The 15,522-nt window shown below is 33.5% G+C and overlaps 1 protein-coding gene across 1 annotated transcript; it reads right to left on the reverse strand.

Annotated features, from left to right (window-relative positions):
• Nucleotides 1-601: 601 nt before the first annotated feature.
• LOC136800757 (inaD-like protein) lies at nt 602-10,602 on the reverse strand. Its single transcript, XM_067057415.1, has 3 exons — nt 10,505-10,602; nt 2,069-2,635; nt 602-1,337 (listed from the first exon to the last, which is right to left on the reverse strand). The coding sequence occupies exons 2-3, from the start codon at nt 2,631-2,633 to the stop codon at nt 916-918; spliced, it is 987 nt and encodes a 328-aa protein (XP_066913516.1). The 5' UTR covers nt 2,634-2,635; nt 10,505-10,602; the 3' UTR covers nt 602-915.
• Between the last annotated feature and the right edge of the window lie 4,920 nt (nt 10,603-15,522).

Below are 15,522 nucleotides of genomic sequence, written 5' to 3' on the forward strand. Positions count from 1 at the left end.
TAATTGTAACTGCAAACATAGGCGCAAATCGAGGTATCTTAGGTGAAACTACGTATCGTGTTTACCAATTAATGTAAAAGAATATTTCATGAGAAAACTATTTACCAAAAATTAAACAAAATAAGTATACAATTTCCATATTTAAAAAATAATAATATTTTAGAATCAAAATCAAGTTATCATAAAAGCGACCATCAAAAAATATACAGAAAAATAACTCAATCATACTGTGTACGTTATATCATCCTACACGACAAATTATCTATAAAATTCTGCTTTCTTGAAATAGTAGTGGGCTAATAATATACTTGGCTTGGTTTGGAAGAAGTCTTTTACTAGAAATCAACTACTGGAAAACACAAGCTTAGGAGTTGATTTTTGCAAAAATATGAATTTTCAAAAATTGATGGTTATACTTCCTTTTGTCAGATCATGGCAGACCTTTTGAATGTCCCGGTTGTGATATTAATAACCGAACACTGAACTTTCCTTTTATTTCGAATGTTAATCCGTTTGCAAAATAAACATTACAATCATGTTGATTGAGAGATGCAAAGATACATATTTTCACAGATGAAGCAAATAGTTTTGACAACGTGTTTGACTTGATTGTATCATTTTACGGAAGGTATCAAAAAAAGGATGGAATTTTATCAAAATAATTATTCGGTGGAGCCCAAATTAAACATCCCAAGTCCGTATCAAATTAAACCGTCACAAATTGGGATAAAAATATAGATTACAATATAATAATAATAACTTTCTTTCGCTTCGTTGTAGGAAAATAAGATATTACACCCCTGTTTAACAGGAGAAATGTGTGGAGTATAGTTATTCCTCTGTCTCGCTTAAAGGGAGGTCTGTATCATACACATCATATTTTGTCTCTGACTGAAATGAAAACAAAACATTCATTTACCTCGCGCCAAATTCCAGCTCCACATAATTGGTTTGTTTTTTACATAATTTTTCATGGTCGTCAATTACGTCAGAGTTCATATAATTCCCATGCCCACTCGCCCCAGACCCATGTCTCTGTTCCATCGATTCATCTTTCCGTGACGGATTCCGGCATAAATCTTCCATCGATTCCGCGCTGATTTCCACTTGTGTGTACGGTGTTTCTTCGTCCGAATCACTTCCGGCTTGTAAGGCTTCCGGATCAACTTCCGTATAAGCGGAACGGACGAACTGCGGACTATCTTCGTGCGAGGTGTAATGAGTAACCGGCTTGACGGTACAGACGATGTATTCCGGACTGCTTCGAATGATATCTTTGATTTTCTCGATGGGACATTCAGAAACACGCGCTCCATTGATGTCGATGATTTGATCACCTGAAAAAAAAGCATGAAGTAAATAAGATTAATCTTCCAGAATTTGAATTTGGTTCTATTACACAATAGAAAACATCATGAAGCTATTCTAAAGTCATTATAGTGGGGTATATCCTGAATTGATGATTTATTTTGATATTCTAGTTATTGATAGACGTAGATAGGCCAGTTATTTAGTTTTTTGGAAACCTTTTGATTGTTTTCACGGGGTCCACAGACAGCTGGCTCAGCTATTTGTGAACTGAACAAAACATCCGAGGTCGAGTATTCGAACTGGGGAACGCCTGGTTTCGGACCCTGGACACTCAGAAATCGCCTCGTAAACAATGACCGGTCTTCACTTTGTGTGGTGCACAAGAAGTAAACATACTGAAAAACAACATCCCAACCCGTATCCAAGAAAATCTAATCTTGTCCAGTGTCCCCCTTTGACGTTAAAGACATTGTAATTCTGTAAGCTCTAGTTTAGACGGCCCACTTTTCGCCATACCTATTCTAATTGCGAATTGAAGTTGGCTGTCTAAAGTCAATGTAATGTCTTCTTTCAACCTTTTTAAAAGCAAAGATTTTAACTGCCAACTTAGTGTCCACTTTTTGCCAACTCTATCAATTAGAATAGGCAGGGCAGAAAGTCGGCCGTCTAAACCAGAGCTTATTCACTCTCCTCAGAACCATTCGTATGCTAAATTATAAAATTCTGAAGAAATTGAACGATTAAGAAAGGTGCTTACCAGGTCTCAGGACGCCTGACGTCGCAACAGGTCCATCTGGGATAATACGACTGACAAAGATGGCGCCTGCCACATTTTTTATAGTACATCCTATGCCATGTTTGGGATCTTTTTTAATTGTAATTCTCTTAAAGTCTTTCCCTAGACGGGTGCTACGTCGTCTTATAGGGTCGTTTTGTTCTTTGTTCTTATGCGATTCTCTAGCTTCCCATAGCTTGTTGACCCAATCTTCTCTCTCTTGGTAAGACTGACAACTCATCACATGTTTCTTATGATTTGTCTGAATAATCATGGAGAAGGGATGTCCTTTCTTCTCGATACGATCGACGTTCACGATATCAGAGAAAAAAATACGGCCTGTTGGCAGAAGCGATTCTTTCTGTTCTTCTTTTAAGAAATAACATAATAAATCTTCGAGTAGAACGAAATATCTTGATTTCCATAGTTTGAGCATTCCAACACGTTTTTCGAGAAAGCCTTCCCTCAAGACGCGATGGTCTTTTGGTATAGCGGTACTGTTTTTCTTACTGGACATGTTTCTGGAGCAGAAGCCACAACGAACCATATCTGATAAATATAAAAAAGTAAGTTACAATAACTTTTCTATAACTCTTAATATGAGATTTAGATAGACAAACTAAGCAACAACTTATATGTAAATAGGCTTTATCAAAATACAATTTCCCAAAATACTCTATTAAAGCAGATTATAATTTTAACTCGGAAGAGTATAGTATTAATTCAACGTATGCATGCAAATTCTAAGCTTTGACTGAAATACTGATTTGAAAAGCAGTTTAAAATGTAGGAAGTCAAGGAAATTGGTATGAAAGTGTCAAAGTAATGCATTTTCACATCACGAAACAAGCCAGAGTGAAAGAACAAAAATGATGAGATGGCTCACATAACTATTATATTATATAGCGCACAAAACGAAAGTATAAAAGGATGGCTGTACTGATCGAAGCGATTAGGATTTAAAAGGAATACAAAAAGATTGATGACAAGTAGGAGAAAATCCAAACAGTCAAAACCATACTATGATATAATATCCTAAAATTAAATTTCATATCCAAACTAACTTATAGTAACAATAAAAGTAACAAAAAGTAACAATAATTTTGTTACTAAACGACGCTTGATCCTAGTCTACGATCGAAAATAACTAATGTTTAACAGAGCATGAGATACCGACATCGTTGCAACGAGTTTTTGCAATTTTTGTGAACATAGATGATCATGAAAGCTTCAAAAGTTTTGGGAGTCAATTTACAAAATCTATCTGAAAGGACACATTAATCTGATACTGAAAAGAACAACCTTTATTAAATCCATTCTCTCTCACTCCCAGAATTATTTCAATCAAAACTACAACAAAAAAGAAGAGTGTACAAAATTTGTAGGAAGTACGTTATAATAAAGTACATTTGAGAGAGACGAAGGGAAAGCTGTGTTTAGTCATCTAATCATCGCTCAAAACAAAAGAGAAAGTAAAAAGATATTTCTTTCTCTCACTGTCTCTCAAATTCGTTATTTACATTTTTCTAATATATTATACAAATCTTAACTCACACACTTACTTAGTTCAAAGAAAGTGTTGCAAATAAGCACCCACAATTTCAAATTATGTTACAACATTACAGCTTTACTTTATTCCTTTATCGTGTAAATGGAAACTTCAGTGTTTTTTTCAATACAAAGACCTTTGAAATGTTATGAAAAATACCAAGTAATTAAACGTGCACATAACCCTGACAAAACTTTTTGGAGAGGAAAAATGAAGCACTTGTATTTCTCTGCAAGAAAAGTAATTATGTACAATGTTAATAAAAATGTTTAAACTTGCGTATATGTAGAACATGAATGAAGAAAAGTATGGAATGTTCTATCAACAAAAAAAAATCAGAGATTTAGATTTAAACTCAAATATCTTTTTCCGATAGCACCCATTTCCTGTTAATTCTGCACAATTGTCAAAAAGATTATCATAGCAATGCCAAAAAATTTCATACTGTACTGAGATTTATTTATTATTAAACTGTATCCCTTTCATCATTTTGACAAATCATTACATGTATAAGAAAACTATCATTAAAGATTTATAAAATGAATGATTCATGCATGCATGCAACAAGTGGTTGGTCATTGGAGGTTTAAAATAATTATCAGAACATTCAAATGTACATGTTAATTAATGTCAATTATCATGTTAAAATGATTAATTGAAACATTGATACTGTACGAAATTCCATGTGTCTACTTGCTATCATCTTTTCTAATACAAAACTTTTTCTGTCATTTTGTAGGTAGCACAAACCCAAACTACATTCTAATCCAGTCAACCCCCATTAGAGATATAACAGCCAGAAAGGAAAAATCTTAATTTCAACCAGCAATTCTGCCCCTAGTGTCTTTCTCATGTTCTAGAGGCTGTGACTTTGTTTCAATGCTATACTTAAGCGAAATAATAAGGACATGTTTTTTAATTGTTTCGTTTTCAGGGGTCTTGGGAAATCATCATTCATTTCTAATATAATGAATGAACTGAAATTATGCCCTGATGATGGTTGCGTGGAAAAGATGAACTTTAAAAATTTAAAAGAATTTTTTCTAAAGCTTAAATATTTCATGACTTATGCTTCAACAAAGTGCGGTCCAAAAATGAGCCAATACTTAGCATTTTAGTGGGAGCAAATACTTAGCATTTGGATTTAGAGGCTTGTATCTCTCTCAATTTTTCTGCTATGACTCTAATACTTTGCACATGCCTTTTTATACCTTATAAGATCAATATACAAACATAAGCAATCACTAAAAATGGTTGTATGGTCCCATTATGAGCATGTTTTTAGCAGTAGATGTGGCTTTTTTTTAATCAACTAGCACAGTTAATATAAACACAAAAGAACTATGATATTGATATTATGTATACTTGAGGCATTCAAAAAGATAGAAAAAACAAATTTGGCCGATATAAAACATTCTAGGGTCCTTTTACGAGCAAAAATTTAGCATAGAGTGGACTTAGAGTTCTTGAAGGCCATGTTTTTATGCTAAAATTTGATTACCCGAAGGTTATTGTTATTTCATAGCTCATTTAGGCGCTATTTGATGCTTGGATCATTCATGAAGCTTAAAAAGTCTTTTCTGTGATCTTTATCATTATTAAATGGACCAAAAACGAGCAGTATTTTAGCATTTTAACGGAAAATGTTAAATATTTGCTCGATTCTGGACCCTGAAAAGGTTTTGAACATCAAATAAGTTATCATTACTGTTTGATACACAATTGAAAGAACTTCATGAGGTTATTTTATGTTCCTAGGTCTCAAAATGAGCTGAATTTAGCAAAAATTAGACTAGGTGTAAAGTTAATTTTAGTAAGAGAAGCAGAATAAATTGCAGTATTTCCAGTGGAAAATGCTAAACTTAGCTCCAAACGGGCCCTTTAACAGCTCAAATGGTTTTATTGGTGTAATAACTTGATTATTTAAACTATTCAAAGGAAGTTTGAAGGTTTTAAAACACCCACCCCAAGCCTTTTAATTAGGTGTTTAGAAACATACTAGTAATTCTGCTGCAGTATTTTCAGTGGAAAAATGCTAAATTTAGCTCCAAACGGGCCTTTTAATAGCTCAATTGTTATATTGGTGTTAATAACTTGACTATTCAACTATTTTAAAAGAAGCTATGGAAGTCTTATACCCTATTAAGCCTTTTACTTTGGTGTTTTGGCACTTATTGTCAATGGGAAAATAGGTGCTAAAAAAGTGCTCTAAAAAGGGCCCCACGATAGGGAAATGTGGGCCTTTTAACAATAGGCTGCTTTAATTGCCATCCATCTATGAGAATCATTGGTCAGATAGACAACTTCCTGGGTTTTTAGCTCTGATTTAGATCATTTTCCGAAACACATGCAAATGCTAAAATTTGCTCCTAACCGGCCCCTACAACAGCTAGAATTTTGGGAAAAGAACTTTTTGGGGTCCTATCATCACTACTAACATCCTGTGAAAATTTCAGACCTCCAAGTTATCCCAATCAAAATTTAGCTTTTTTGAAAATGCCAAAAACGAAACAATTAAAAAACATGTCCATAAGAGGGTATGAAAAAGGCATTTTTTGCAGAAATATTTTTTGCAGAAATAATTTTTGCGGTTGACATCAACTTTTTGTCAAAATTCTTTCATTTTCCTAGGAGTTTTCAAGAATTTATTGTAAAGACTGCATTTGGCAGAACTGATTTTCGCGGTAGACACCCAAAAATCTGGAAATTAATTCCTGTGACAATTAGTTCTGCAAAATTAAGTTACCGTGAAAATTAGTCCCCTTATTAAGGTAGTGTAAGGAAAAAACTATCATTTATAGTAGAAATCAGGAGGCTTCAAAGCTCATTACCAAAAATGAAGTAACTAGCATCAAAGGATAAAAAAAATCATTTTTTTCTTAATTTTTGATCTTCATTTTCAAAAGAATTTGAAATTATTTCACTCAAAAATTAATACATGCTAATAATTATTTTTCCAACAATTTGTTAACATGTTTTCTTTTATGTGGTCTGTATTACTTTTTACACAATGCAATTTCAATTCTCACATGATGACAGAGTTGCTTGTTGTAAGAAAATTCAATGTGACATCAGATATTTTCACAGAAAATGGACACTCTGTTGACATCAGTTGTCTTTCTTTTTCATTTCTGACGTCCAAAATTTCTACAAATTTCTACGTTGTTCGTATGACTTAAGACTCTCAAAATGAGTACCTTACAAAATTTAAAGTTTTACTGTGGTGGACATTTTTGAGATTGAGATTGCATTTTTTTCATGTAGAGGAATAGTCAATATTTTCATATGACAAAAAGACCAATCTCAAAGGGAGAACAGAGACACTTATTTTGAGATTGAACATTTCATCATGTGAATAACGAAATCTTTTTCTTTTTTCTTCCCCACGCTCTCTTTCCACTAGCTCAACCGCTATTGACATTGGGCAATATTTCTCATTAGTCCTCACTAACTGGCCCTTATTTTTATTTATTAAAATAATTTAACTTTAAGAATTAAAACTTTTACAGACAGACAGTTACACTAAACTACATTACTACATTGACAAGTTAAAAATTGTACATAACTCTGAGTTTCATGCTCTCCTAGCAATCGTCAGATGTGAATAAAATCAAAACATACTTCTCTTTTTCTACAAAGGTTAAAACATTGAAAAAATTGAAAAAAATTATAAAAAATTATAGGAGAGCATGAAACTCCGAGATATGTACAATTTTTAACTTGTCAAGGAAATATATTATTTAATGGAAGCTCTATCTTTGATTTTCTCTGGTATTGAGCACTTTACGTATTAAATTGTTCACCAAACAATTAATTGACATAAACTACATTACTCTAATAGTGGAGTAAGTTCTCATACTTTCGCATACTAATCTACCATGCAAAGCTTAATTTTAAGCTCAAGCAATCAACTCAAATGTGTTTGAAGATTAAGATTTTTACATCAAGATTATTTTATATTTTAGGTTATTTATTTTCATATTAGAATTTAAATAAACAATTCTTTAAATATTTTTCTAACTTATATTATATCTATTTGAAACATTTTCATTCTCATGATTTTCTGCTCGCCCATAGTTACAGGAGTTTGTGCAAAAAACTAAGCATAGAAAATTTTCCAAATCACCCATTTCGATTAATGCAATGAAAATTAAACTTTTCTATCTTTCACTTTTTTGCACCTATTCCTGGCTATTCTTCAAAATGAAAATATTTAAGATTTTAAGTTTGTCTTTGATATATTCAATGATTTTTTACGGCACTTTGTTGACAATCTAACTCTCGCATCAATTTCCCGCTTTCTTCAGTAAATTGAAGATGAGAAAAAACCTAATCCACGGATCACGGATTGAAACAAATATATGAAGGGTGAGATTTTACAGTCGCTCGTTGTTCAAGGCACTGAAAGGCCACGGGTGCCAAAAAGAAGAGCCGTTTGAAATACGACAACCTTATTGGTAGAAGAGACCACTTTTGTTTTTGTTGCCGATTTCTATAAAAACTTCTCTCAGGGATTACTTGTCAATGTACATGTACACATGTGTTGTGTCAACTTGTCAGCATTGTATTGTTGTAAAAGAAAAGATAAAAGAGGTAAGACTAGCTTAGTTTCTAATCCTGATATAGGAGTTTAAGTTTCGACTATCTAAGCCGAAGACCAAATCAAATTGATTTATTCCTCACTGATTTATTCCTCTCTGACGGCTAATTAGCAATTCTGACCTTTCTATTATTCCAAGGCTTAAAGAAGGGCATTTCAAGATTTTTTTGAGCGATGTCAACATTAGACCATCTTACAGTATTGAATAACAGCAAACACTACTTGCCCTCAACCCTCTCAACCTATACAAACAGAATGAATTATTTTGTCTTTAGGCAACTAAAAGTCGATACTGCTTAATTCGGTTAGAAATGGAACCACTATCTTTGTAAAATTTTTAATTAGTTTGGTTGACATTGCCTGGATAGACCTTTTGTAGAATGCGATATGGCCATGTTGAACAATTAAAAACTCTAGCATAAAAAACAATAGGTGCTGTGTAGATTATAAATGACTCTCCACTATTTTTTCTATTTTCTCTATTTCCTATCTCCATTCTTCTACTTTCTGAAGTTACTCTAAGTTTTCGGAACTGTTCTAAGTTATTTTTTAACTTTTCTAGACTGATTCTGAAACAAGCTCCCGAGCCTCAGCTTGAACCACCAAATACAAGCGACCATGGATTCATGCTAACGAGAAATTGCAGAATACAAAGCGAACTAAAGTCTATTCACGATAAGTGTGCACTCTTTTTTCTTTTACCTATAACTTTTGAAGGAATTCTTGAATCTTTATAAATTTGGTATCGTTGGAGAGATATTTGTGAGTGGAACAGTTTGAAATAAAAAAATCTTTAAAATAATTCTAAAAATGAAGATGAAAATGAAGAAGAAAAAAATGAAGATCTTTTAGAGAAGTGCTATAACTTTCATTTTCACTGGAGAGATTCTTTAAAATCTTAGGAGGTCATCACTTTGAAGAAATTTCACTAAAATATTTATTCAATATAAAGTTATGATACAAAGTTAATAAGTGATTGACCCCAAAAAATAGCAGAAAACAGCAGAAAACAGCGTTTTTAGACATCAATCAGCTTATAACTTTGTTTGATATCTTTTGACTGAATGATTATTTTTGAAAAATTTTTCACAGTGATGAAGTTCGATAATCAAGGATTCAATCCAGTGAAAATGAAAGTTATAGCATTTCTCTACAATATCTTCATTTTTTTCTTCTTTATTTTCATCTTCATTTTTAGAATTTTTTCAAAGACCTTTTTATTTTAAATTGTTCCACTCAGTAATATCTTTTCAATGATACCAAATTTATGAAGATCAAAGAATTCCTTCAAAAGTTATAGGTAAATGAAAAAAGAGTGCACACTTCTCGTGAATAGACTTTAATACTTATAGCATGACCCTATATATAATACCGTAAGTTGGTCTAATATCGACATCCCTCGTCTAATTCCGACACCCTTCTTTAGAGAAAGGAATAATATGATAGCTTGAATCACTGATTGGAAAAGGATTATTTCTCTCTGAACCACTAAGCAAAGAAAAACAGTTTCAACCTTTCTATAAATTTCAGCTGATAAAAGGGGTGTCGGAATTAGAAAAGGGGTGTCGACATTAGACCAAGTTACGGTAGCTCTCAACCCTACCAATCGTGCCCCTAAAAGGGCCTTTGGCCCTATGTTATGACTCTACACTAGAGTCATGCATAGCCCTCAAACGAATGACCTGGCTGGTCATTAAAAAAATACAAAGTTAAAACAAAAATGGTAGAGTAGAGCTACGGGCGGAGCTGCGTAGTTCATTTGTTTTTAAATTTTGCTGCTTTGGTGGGTCAGTCATTTGATGGCTATGCAAGTTTCCCTCCACTGATGCAAGTTACCCGACTTCACGGTATAACAGAATCCCCGTCAAAATGGAACCAGCATATATACCCCTGTCTAAACGTTTCTACATTGGTAGTCATTTACATTTTACACGAAACCATAACAATAATATACAAAAGCATGAAGTAAAAACGCATACTAAAACAAAAACATTTTCTTATGTAATCATTGTTTATATCTAGCATAGCTAGCCCTTCCAAACATCTTTTCAAACTATTCACAAAAAAGAGTTTCCCACAAATCACTTAACCAGAGTATAAACACAAAGGGTGTGCAAAACATAACGTTTTGTGAATATAATGATGCCAGAGATGATGTCACCTTGCCAATCAAATGAATCATCATTATGATAGATATCATAGCAGGCCATAGGGTGGGAAATTTTGTAATTATAATTACCATAAAAAACTATTGAAAAGAAAGTCTTACATTTCAACGAGACATTGTTCTTGTTAGAGGAGCCATAGACTGATAGAGTTTCGTCACATCATCATCCGGCGTCCATTTTGTTTTGGCAAACCGAGATTTGTGATATTTTAAAATGTCATTTTGTTGACAAAAATTTTGAGCACACCTCACTGGATTCTATTAAGGGACCTGGTTTCTGTCGGTGTGATATTTATAATGACAGTTAGATAGGATTATTAAAGGTCCTTGCAGCAGCTTGTAGAAACCATTACACTTAAAATGAACTTTCGATTCCGAGTATGCTCTGAACCTCTGAACAGATATCGTAGAATAAGCACTAGATCGAGCTTCATTAGCTCAAAAAAAGATGGCGCCATATTTTTTGCTTCCAACTCCCCGTGAAAAGGAGAGAAATGCCATCTAGTATTTTATATAAGATATCTGTGACGCTTAATCATGTGACTGCTTCATGTGAACATGATGAAGTTGAGTTGAAGATGCACTGAATCGAAAGTGTTTTTGAGCTGGAAAATCTTGTCATTAAAAATAACCATGTCCGCCATGTTCATCCATCTCCTTTGGTTAGGTAACTGGTAGCTGCATTCTTTATTTAATATTTTCCTTTTCAGAAAAATTGTGCATTGGGAATTTATTTTTTTCACAGTTTATTTTTATATTTTACAGAAAGGTCTTGATGCAACCCTACCCTGGCTTTTTCAATGCACTTAATGATTTTGATTCCTGTCACTAGATATTCCTTGTTAGAGCTCTAATAGAGTCAAACAGTTTGTCCTTCTGAGAGTCTATTATAGTAGACCTTTTACATTTTCATTACTGTTGATAGGGAATCATATGGTAGGTCCTGGTTTGATTCCCCCTTTGGTCACTTTTCGATGGTTGGCAGACGATACTATACTCCAGGATGCAAGTGAAATATGTCAATCTGGAGATGTAGATAGGGGTTCAGTTATTATTAGTTAGGGTTAGGGTTGGAGCTACTCTGTACCAGTGTGTATCTCACGATTATCGTAGCGTAGTTCACTCAATAATGCGCATTCTCTGTTTGATAAAAGTTTTTCCGTACGAAGACCTCTGTGATGAAGTATAATTTTAAAATAAAATGGCCGCCAAAGTACGACAATTGTAAACAAAGGGATGGGGTGTCCATGATCGAGGGTCACTCACTTTCTAAGCATGTTTTGCCACTGATTTTTTAATGTTTTTGAGCCAAACTAAAAGCTGAAAAGTAACGAACAGTCAGGCACATCCTGGCAAATGAACGGGGTGAGCATTTGCATGGGGTATTCGTCACCCAGTGTAAATGAGATAGGACGTCTCAGGCTAAAAGCGTGAAAATGAATAAAAATGAACTTCAAACTGAAAAAGGGAAAAAAGGAAGAAAACTGGGAACTTTATTTTTTCATTAAAAGTTTCTTCAATCTTCGAAGACAAAATTGACCCATGGAAAAAAAATTTTATCTATGCAGTTCTTTGAAATGAAGCAAAATATTTCCAACTCGGTTCAATTAAACTGGGTATTCGGCGCTATTACGTCACTTTCGTTTTCGACCCCGTTCATTTGCCAATGGTCGCAAGTGAAAAATACCCCGTTCATTTGCTAGGATGTGCCTGACTGACGAAGACATATTCAAAATTGTCTAACAGAAAATTATTTTCCAATAGCACACCGTTATGCAAACGTCATAATTATTACTTTTAACACTTGACCGAAAATCAATCCCACAATCCTTTTCGTCTTAATTAAAAAGTCGTGAAAGTCATTACTTTTTCTTTGTAGTTGAGTGTAATTTGCATGCAGGCGTAGTTAACGCGAAGGGTGATGGGATTGAATTTCGGTCAAACAGAAAAATCAATGTCTATTTTTAGATTCACTGCGTTATGCTATTACCCTATTTTTCCATGTAGTCCACCAAAGAAAAATATAAACATTTAAATTACAAAAGTTATGCCAACAAAACAAACTATAGCCACTCTACATAGATCAAATGCCGTAAAAGTAATACTGAATTTTAACATAAAAACATGCAGAGATACTCTCAGTATATTCTTTTGCAAAGAACTGAAGTTAAAACCACTTTAAAAACAAGGAGAACCCGAAAAATTTTTTTGTTTTCGGTCCACCGGCCGGGTGAAAATTTATTTCGTTGTCACCCGGCCGCATTTTTTTTCGTACATCATCGTTAGGGTTAGGGTTGGTTTGTTTGTTTGGAAAACTTTCGTGAATCAGTTTTTGAGGCATGTGATTTATCGCACGTGATATTTTATATTCTACTGTAAAATGCACACCTAGAAATCACTTGGAATGAAGGTTTTATCCTGATCATTGTTATAGAAATGAAATTTTATTCATCTCAAACTAAACCCTGCATTGTTATTGTTAATTCTTGCTTGCAACTCAACTTTTAAGAATGTTTTTTTTTTATATACAACTTGGTTTTTATAAAAGAATCATGCTGATTTGTGAGTAAAATAAATAGAAACATTCACAAAGTGGGGACTTTTCAGTAAGTAAACAGCTTTGTTTTTATAAAAGGAATCATGCTGACTTGTGAGTAAAATAAAAAGAAACATTCATAAAGTGAGGATTAATAAAATTGGGGAAATGTTTCTCTCACTCTACTTTTTTCTCAAAAAAGTTCACTTCGTAATCACAGTTTGGAGCCTTTAGCAATTGAAGATAAATATTCAAAATGAAAGAGAGTGTCCAGTTCTTAGAGATATTGTAACACAATTGAAAATATAAACGATGAAAATTAAGTATTTGAGTAATCGCACGCCTAGACCACTATAAATAAAAATCTAGGCGTGCGATGATCACACGTGAATTTTTCTTATGCCGAAGCCTGTAGCGGTGTCAAGTTACTACAGATTTAAGGTAAAGAAGACCATCATTTTAACTTCTACGAGTGCTTTAAAAAATCGAGTTTTGGGATCGAAATTTAGCAAAAAAAAATTTTTTGCGGCCTGCCGGGTGAGTGTTTTTTTCGTCACCCGGTGGACCGGAAACAAAAATATTTTTAGGGTTCGCCCAAGATTCCAATCAAACAACTTCTCTCTCATGTTCGTGAACTCAAAGATCCAAAATGTAAACAAAAAACATTCGATTTGTGCAAAAAGAGTTATTTTGCAATAGAATGTCTTCATTTAGAGCTCTCTTTTATTCCAATTATTAAAAGATAAAGAAGTCAGTTTTGTTATGAAAACACTTTTTTTTGACAAACTTCTATACTTTCTGACAACTCTGACGGCCATTTTGTGTTATCGCCTCCGATTTCCCGCCAAACTCCAACAGCACTCCATCGTAGCGGTTGGTTTGAAAAATCTCAAACCAGAAAAGACAATGACAACAGACCCTCTACGGTAATGCATTTTGAAATTAGTCGTAGATATTGGGTTTGTGTACAGACAAGGTTGGAGCTCGAGAGTCATAATAGCAATATAAGGCCGAAGGCCTTCTTTAGGGGCATTTGTACCCTGAGACTTTTTGTAGGTGCACCGGTAGGGTTGGAAGCTTTGTTAATAGTTATTTTGGAGAACACAACGGCCTATTCAATAACAAATTACCGTGAATGGTCCTAAATCCGACAGCCCTGCCTAAATCCAACCCCTCCCCAAATAACTGTTATGAAAAAAAATTCTATCTTTACAACATTCCCTCTCCAAGTTGAACAATAAACTATTGCAAGAACCCTTGAAACAAAATATCTAACAGTAACAAGATAGCTATAATATCAAGATGTCAATTAATGTGATCAAAAACGTGTGAGTTGTAAAATAATTACAATATATACCTCTATTCTGTATTCTGAATCTGTTGCTCGTGTTTAACGTTAACATTTCGGACAATTTTGTAATGAAAAATTATGTTTTGTACTGTAAACCCAGATGACTTCGGCCCAGTTAACTTCGGCCGACTTTAAAGGGCTGTAACTTGTTATAGAATGAATGAATCACATTCATTTTTTCTACACATTTAGCCACAATAAAGGTCTTTCGGATGGTATATACAAGAGAAAAAATAAGAATATTTATTTCTAGCGAAAATTTGGCAAAAAACGGAAATTCTTGATCGTCTTTTTTGAAACCATGATTATAAAAGATTGCGGAAAGATATGTGTAAAAATTTTGCACAGCAGTGCTGCATATAGACCAATTGTAAAGTGTGCGGAATCTTTTTGAAAATTGATGAATCCTTGACGAGCTATAACCCCTTAAAGTTGACCCTATTTTTTGCTTATTTTGGATAATAAGCCTATGTTGACAACTTGAAATATTCATGTCAATCGATTAAGTTGTTTAAACTGTTACACGATCTTATTAGGATGACGTCATATTTTGCAGATTTCTTGTGAGAGTTACTTTATGAAGTTCATTGACTTGGTCTTCAAAATCAAAAAAGACCTACACAACGTGATAGAGCTCTTCAAACTGAGCCAAAAAATGTATTATATCAAAGTCTCAACTTTTCTAGATCAAAAGTTATGGGCGTTTTTGTGGTAAAAAGTGCTATAATTTTGCACAAATTATGCAGATTATTGGGAAATTCCCTGTTTTCAATCTATGTTTGACCACAAAATTGTCTATAACTTTTGATCTTGAAAAGTTGAGACTTTGATATAATACATTTTTTAGCTCAGTTTTAAGAGCTCTATCACGTGGTATAGGTCTTTTTTTATTTTGAAGACCCCCCAAAAATTATCCTGAATTTTCAGGGCTTACAATTTTGCCTAAAAACGCAAAAAATCGCAATTTTAACAAAAACTGCAGGTTTTCAAGCTTGGTAACATTTAAATTCCAAATCAGCAAACCCTCAAATTGACTAAAATCAATGGTCAAAGCTTGTTCACCGGCATTTTGAAAAAAAGTGAAACATTTTGAGGGGGCTTGCCACGGCCTATCAGTAGAAGAGACCACTTTCGTTTTTGTTGCAGATTGCGATTGTCTGCATTGTATTGTTGTAAAGGGAAAGATAAAAGAGGTAAGACTAGCCTAGTTTCTAATCCTGATATAGGAGTTTT

This window comes from Clytia hemisphaerica, unplaced genomic scaffold (genome assembly GCF_902728285.1).
Source record: "Clytia hemisphaerica strain Z4C2 unplaced genomic scaffold, Clytia hemisphaerica genome assembly, whole genome shotgun sequence".
NCBI classification, from domain to species: domain Eukaryota; kingdom Metazoa; phylum Cnidaria; class Hydrozoa; order Leptothecata; family Clytiidae; genus Clytia; species Clytia hemisphaerica.

Bases quoted from the DNA above. Each gene is read 5' to 3' on its own strand.
- LOC136800757 (XM_067057415.1), bottom strand. From the start codon at position 2,633: ATGGTTCGTTGTGGCTTCTGCTCCAGAAACATGTCCAGTAAGAAAAAC. The intron at 1,338-2,068 runs GTAAGCACCTTT...CTTTTTTTTCAG, and splicing joins GTCAGGCGTCCTGAGACCTG to GTGATCAAATCATCGACATC.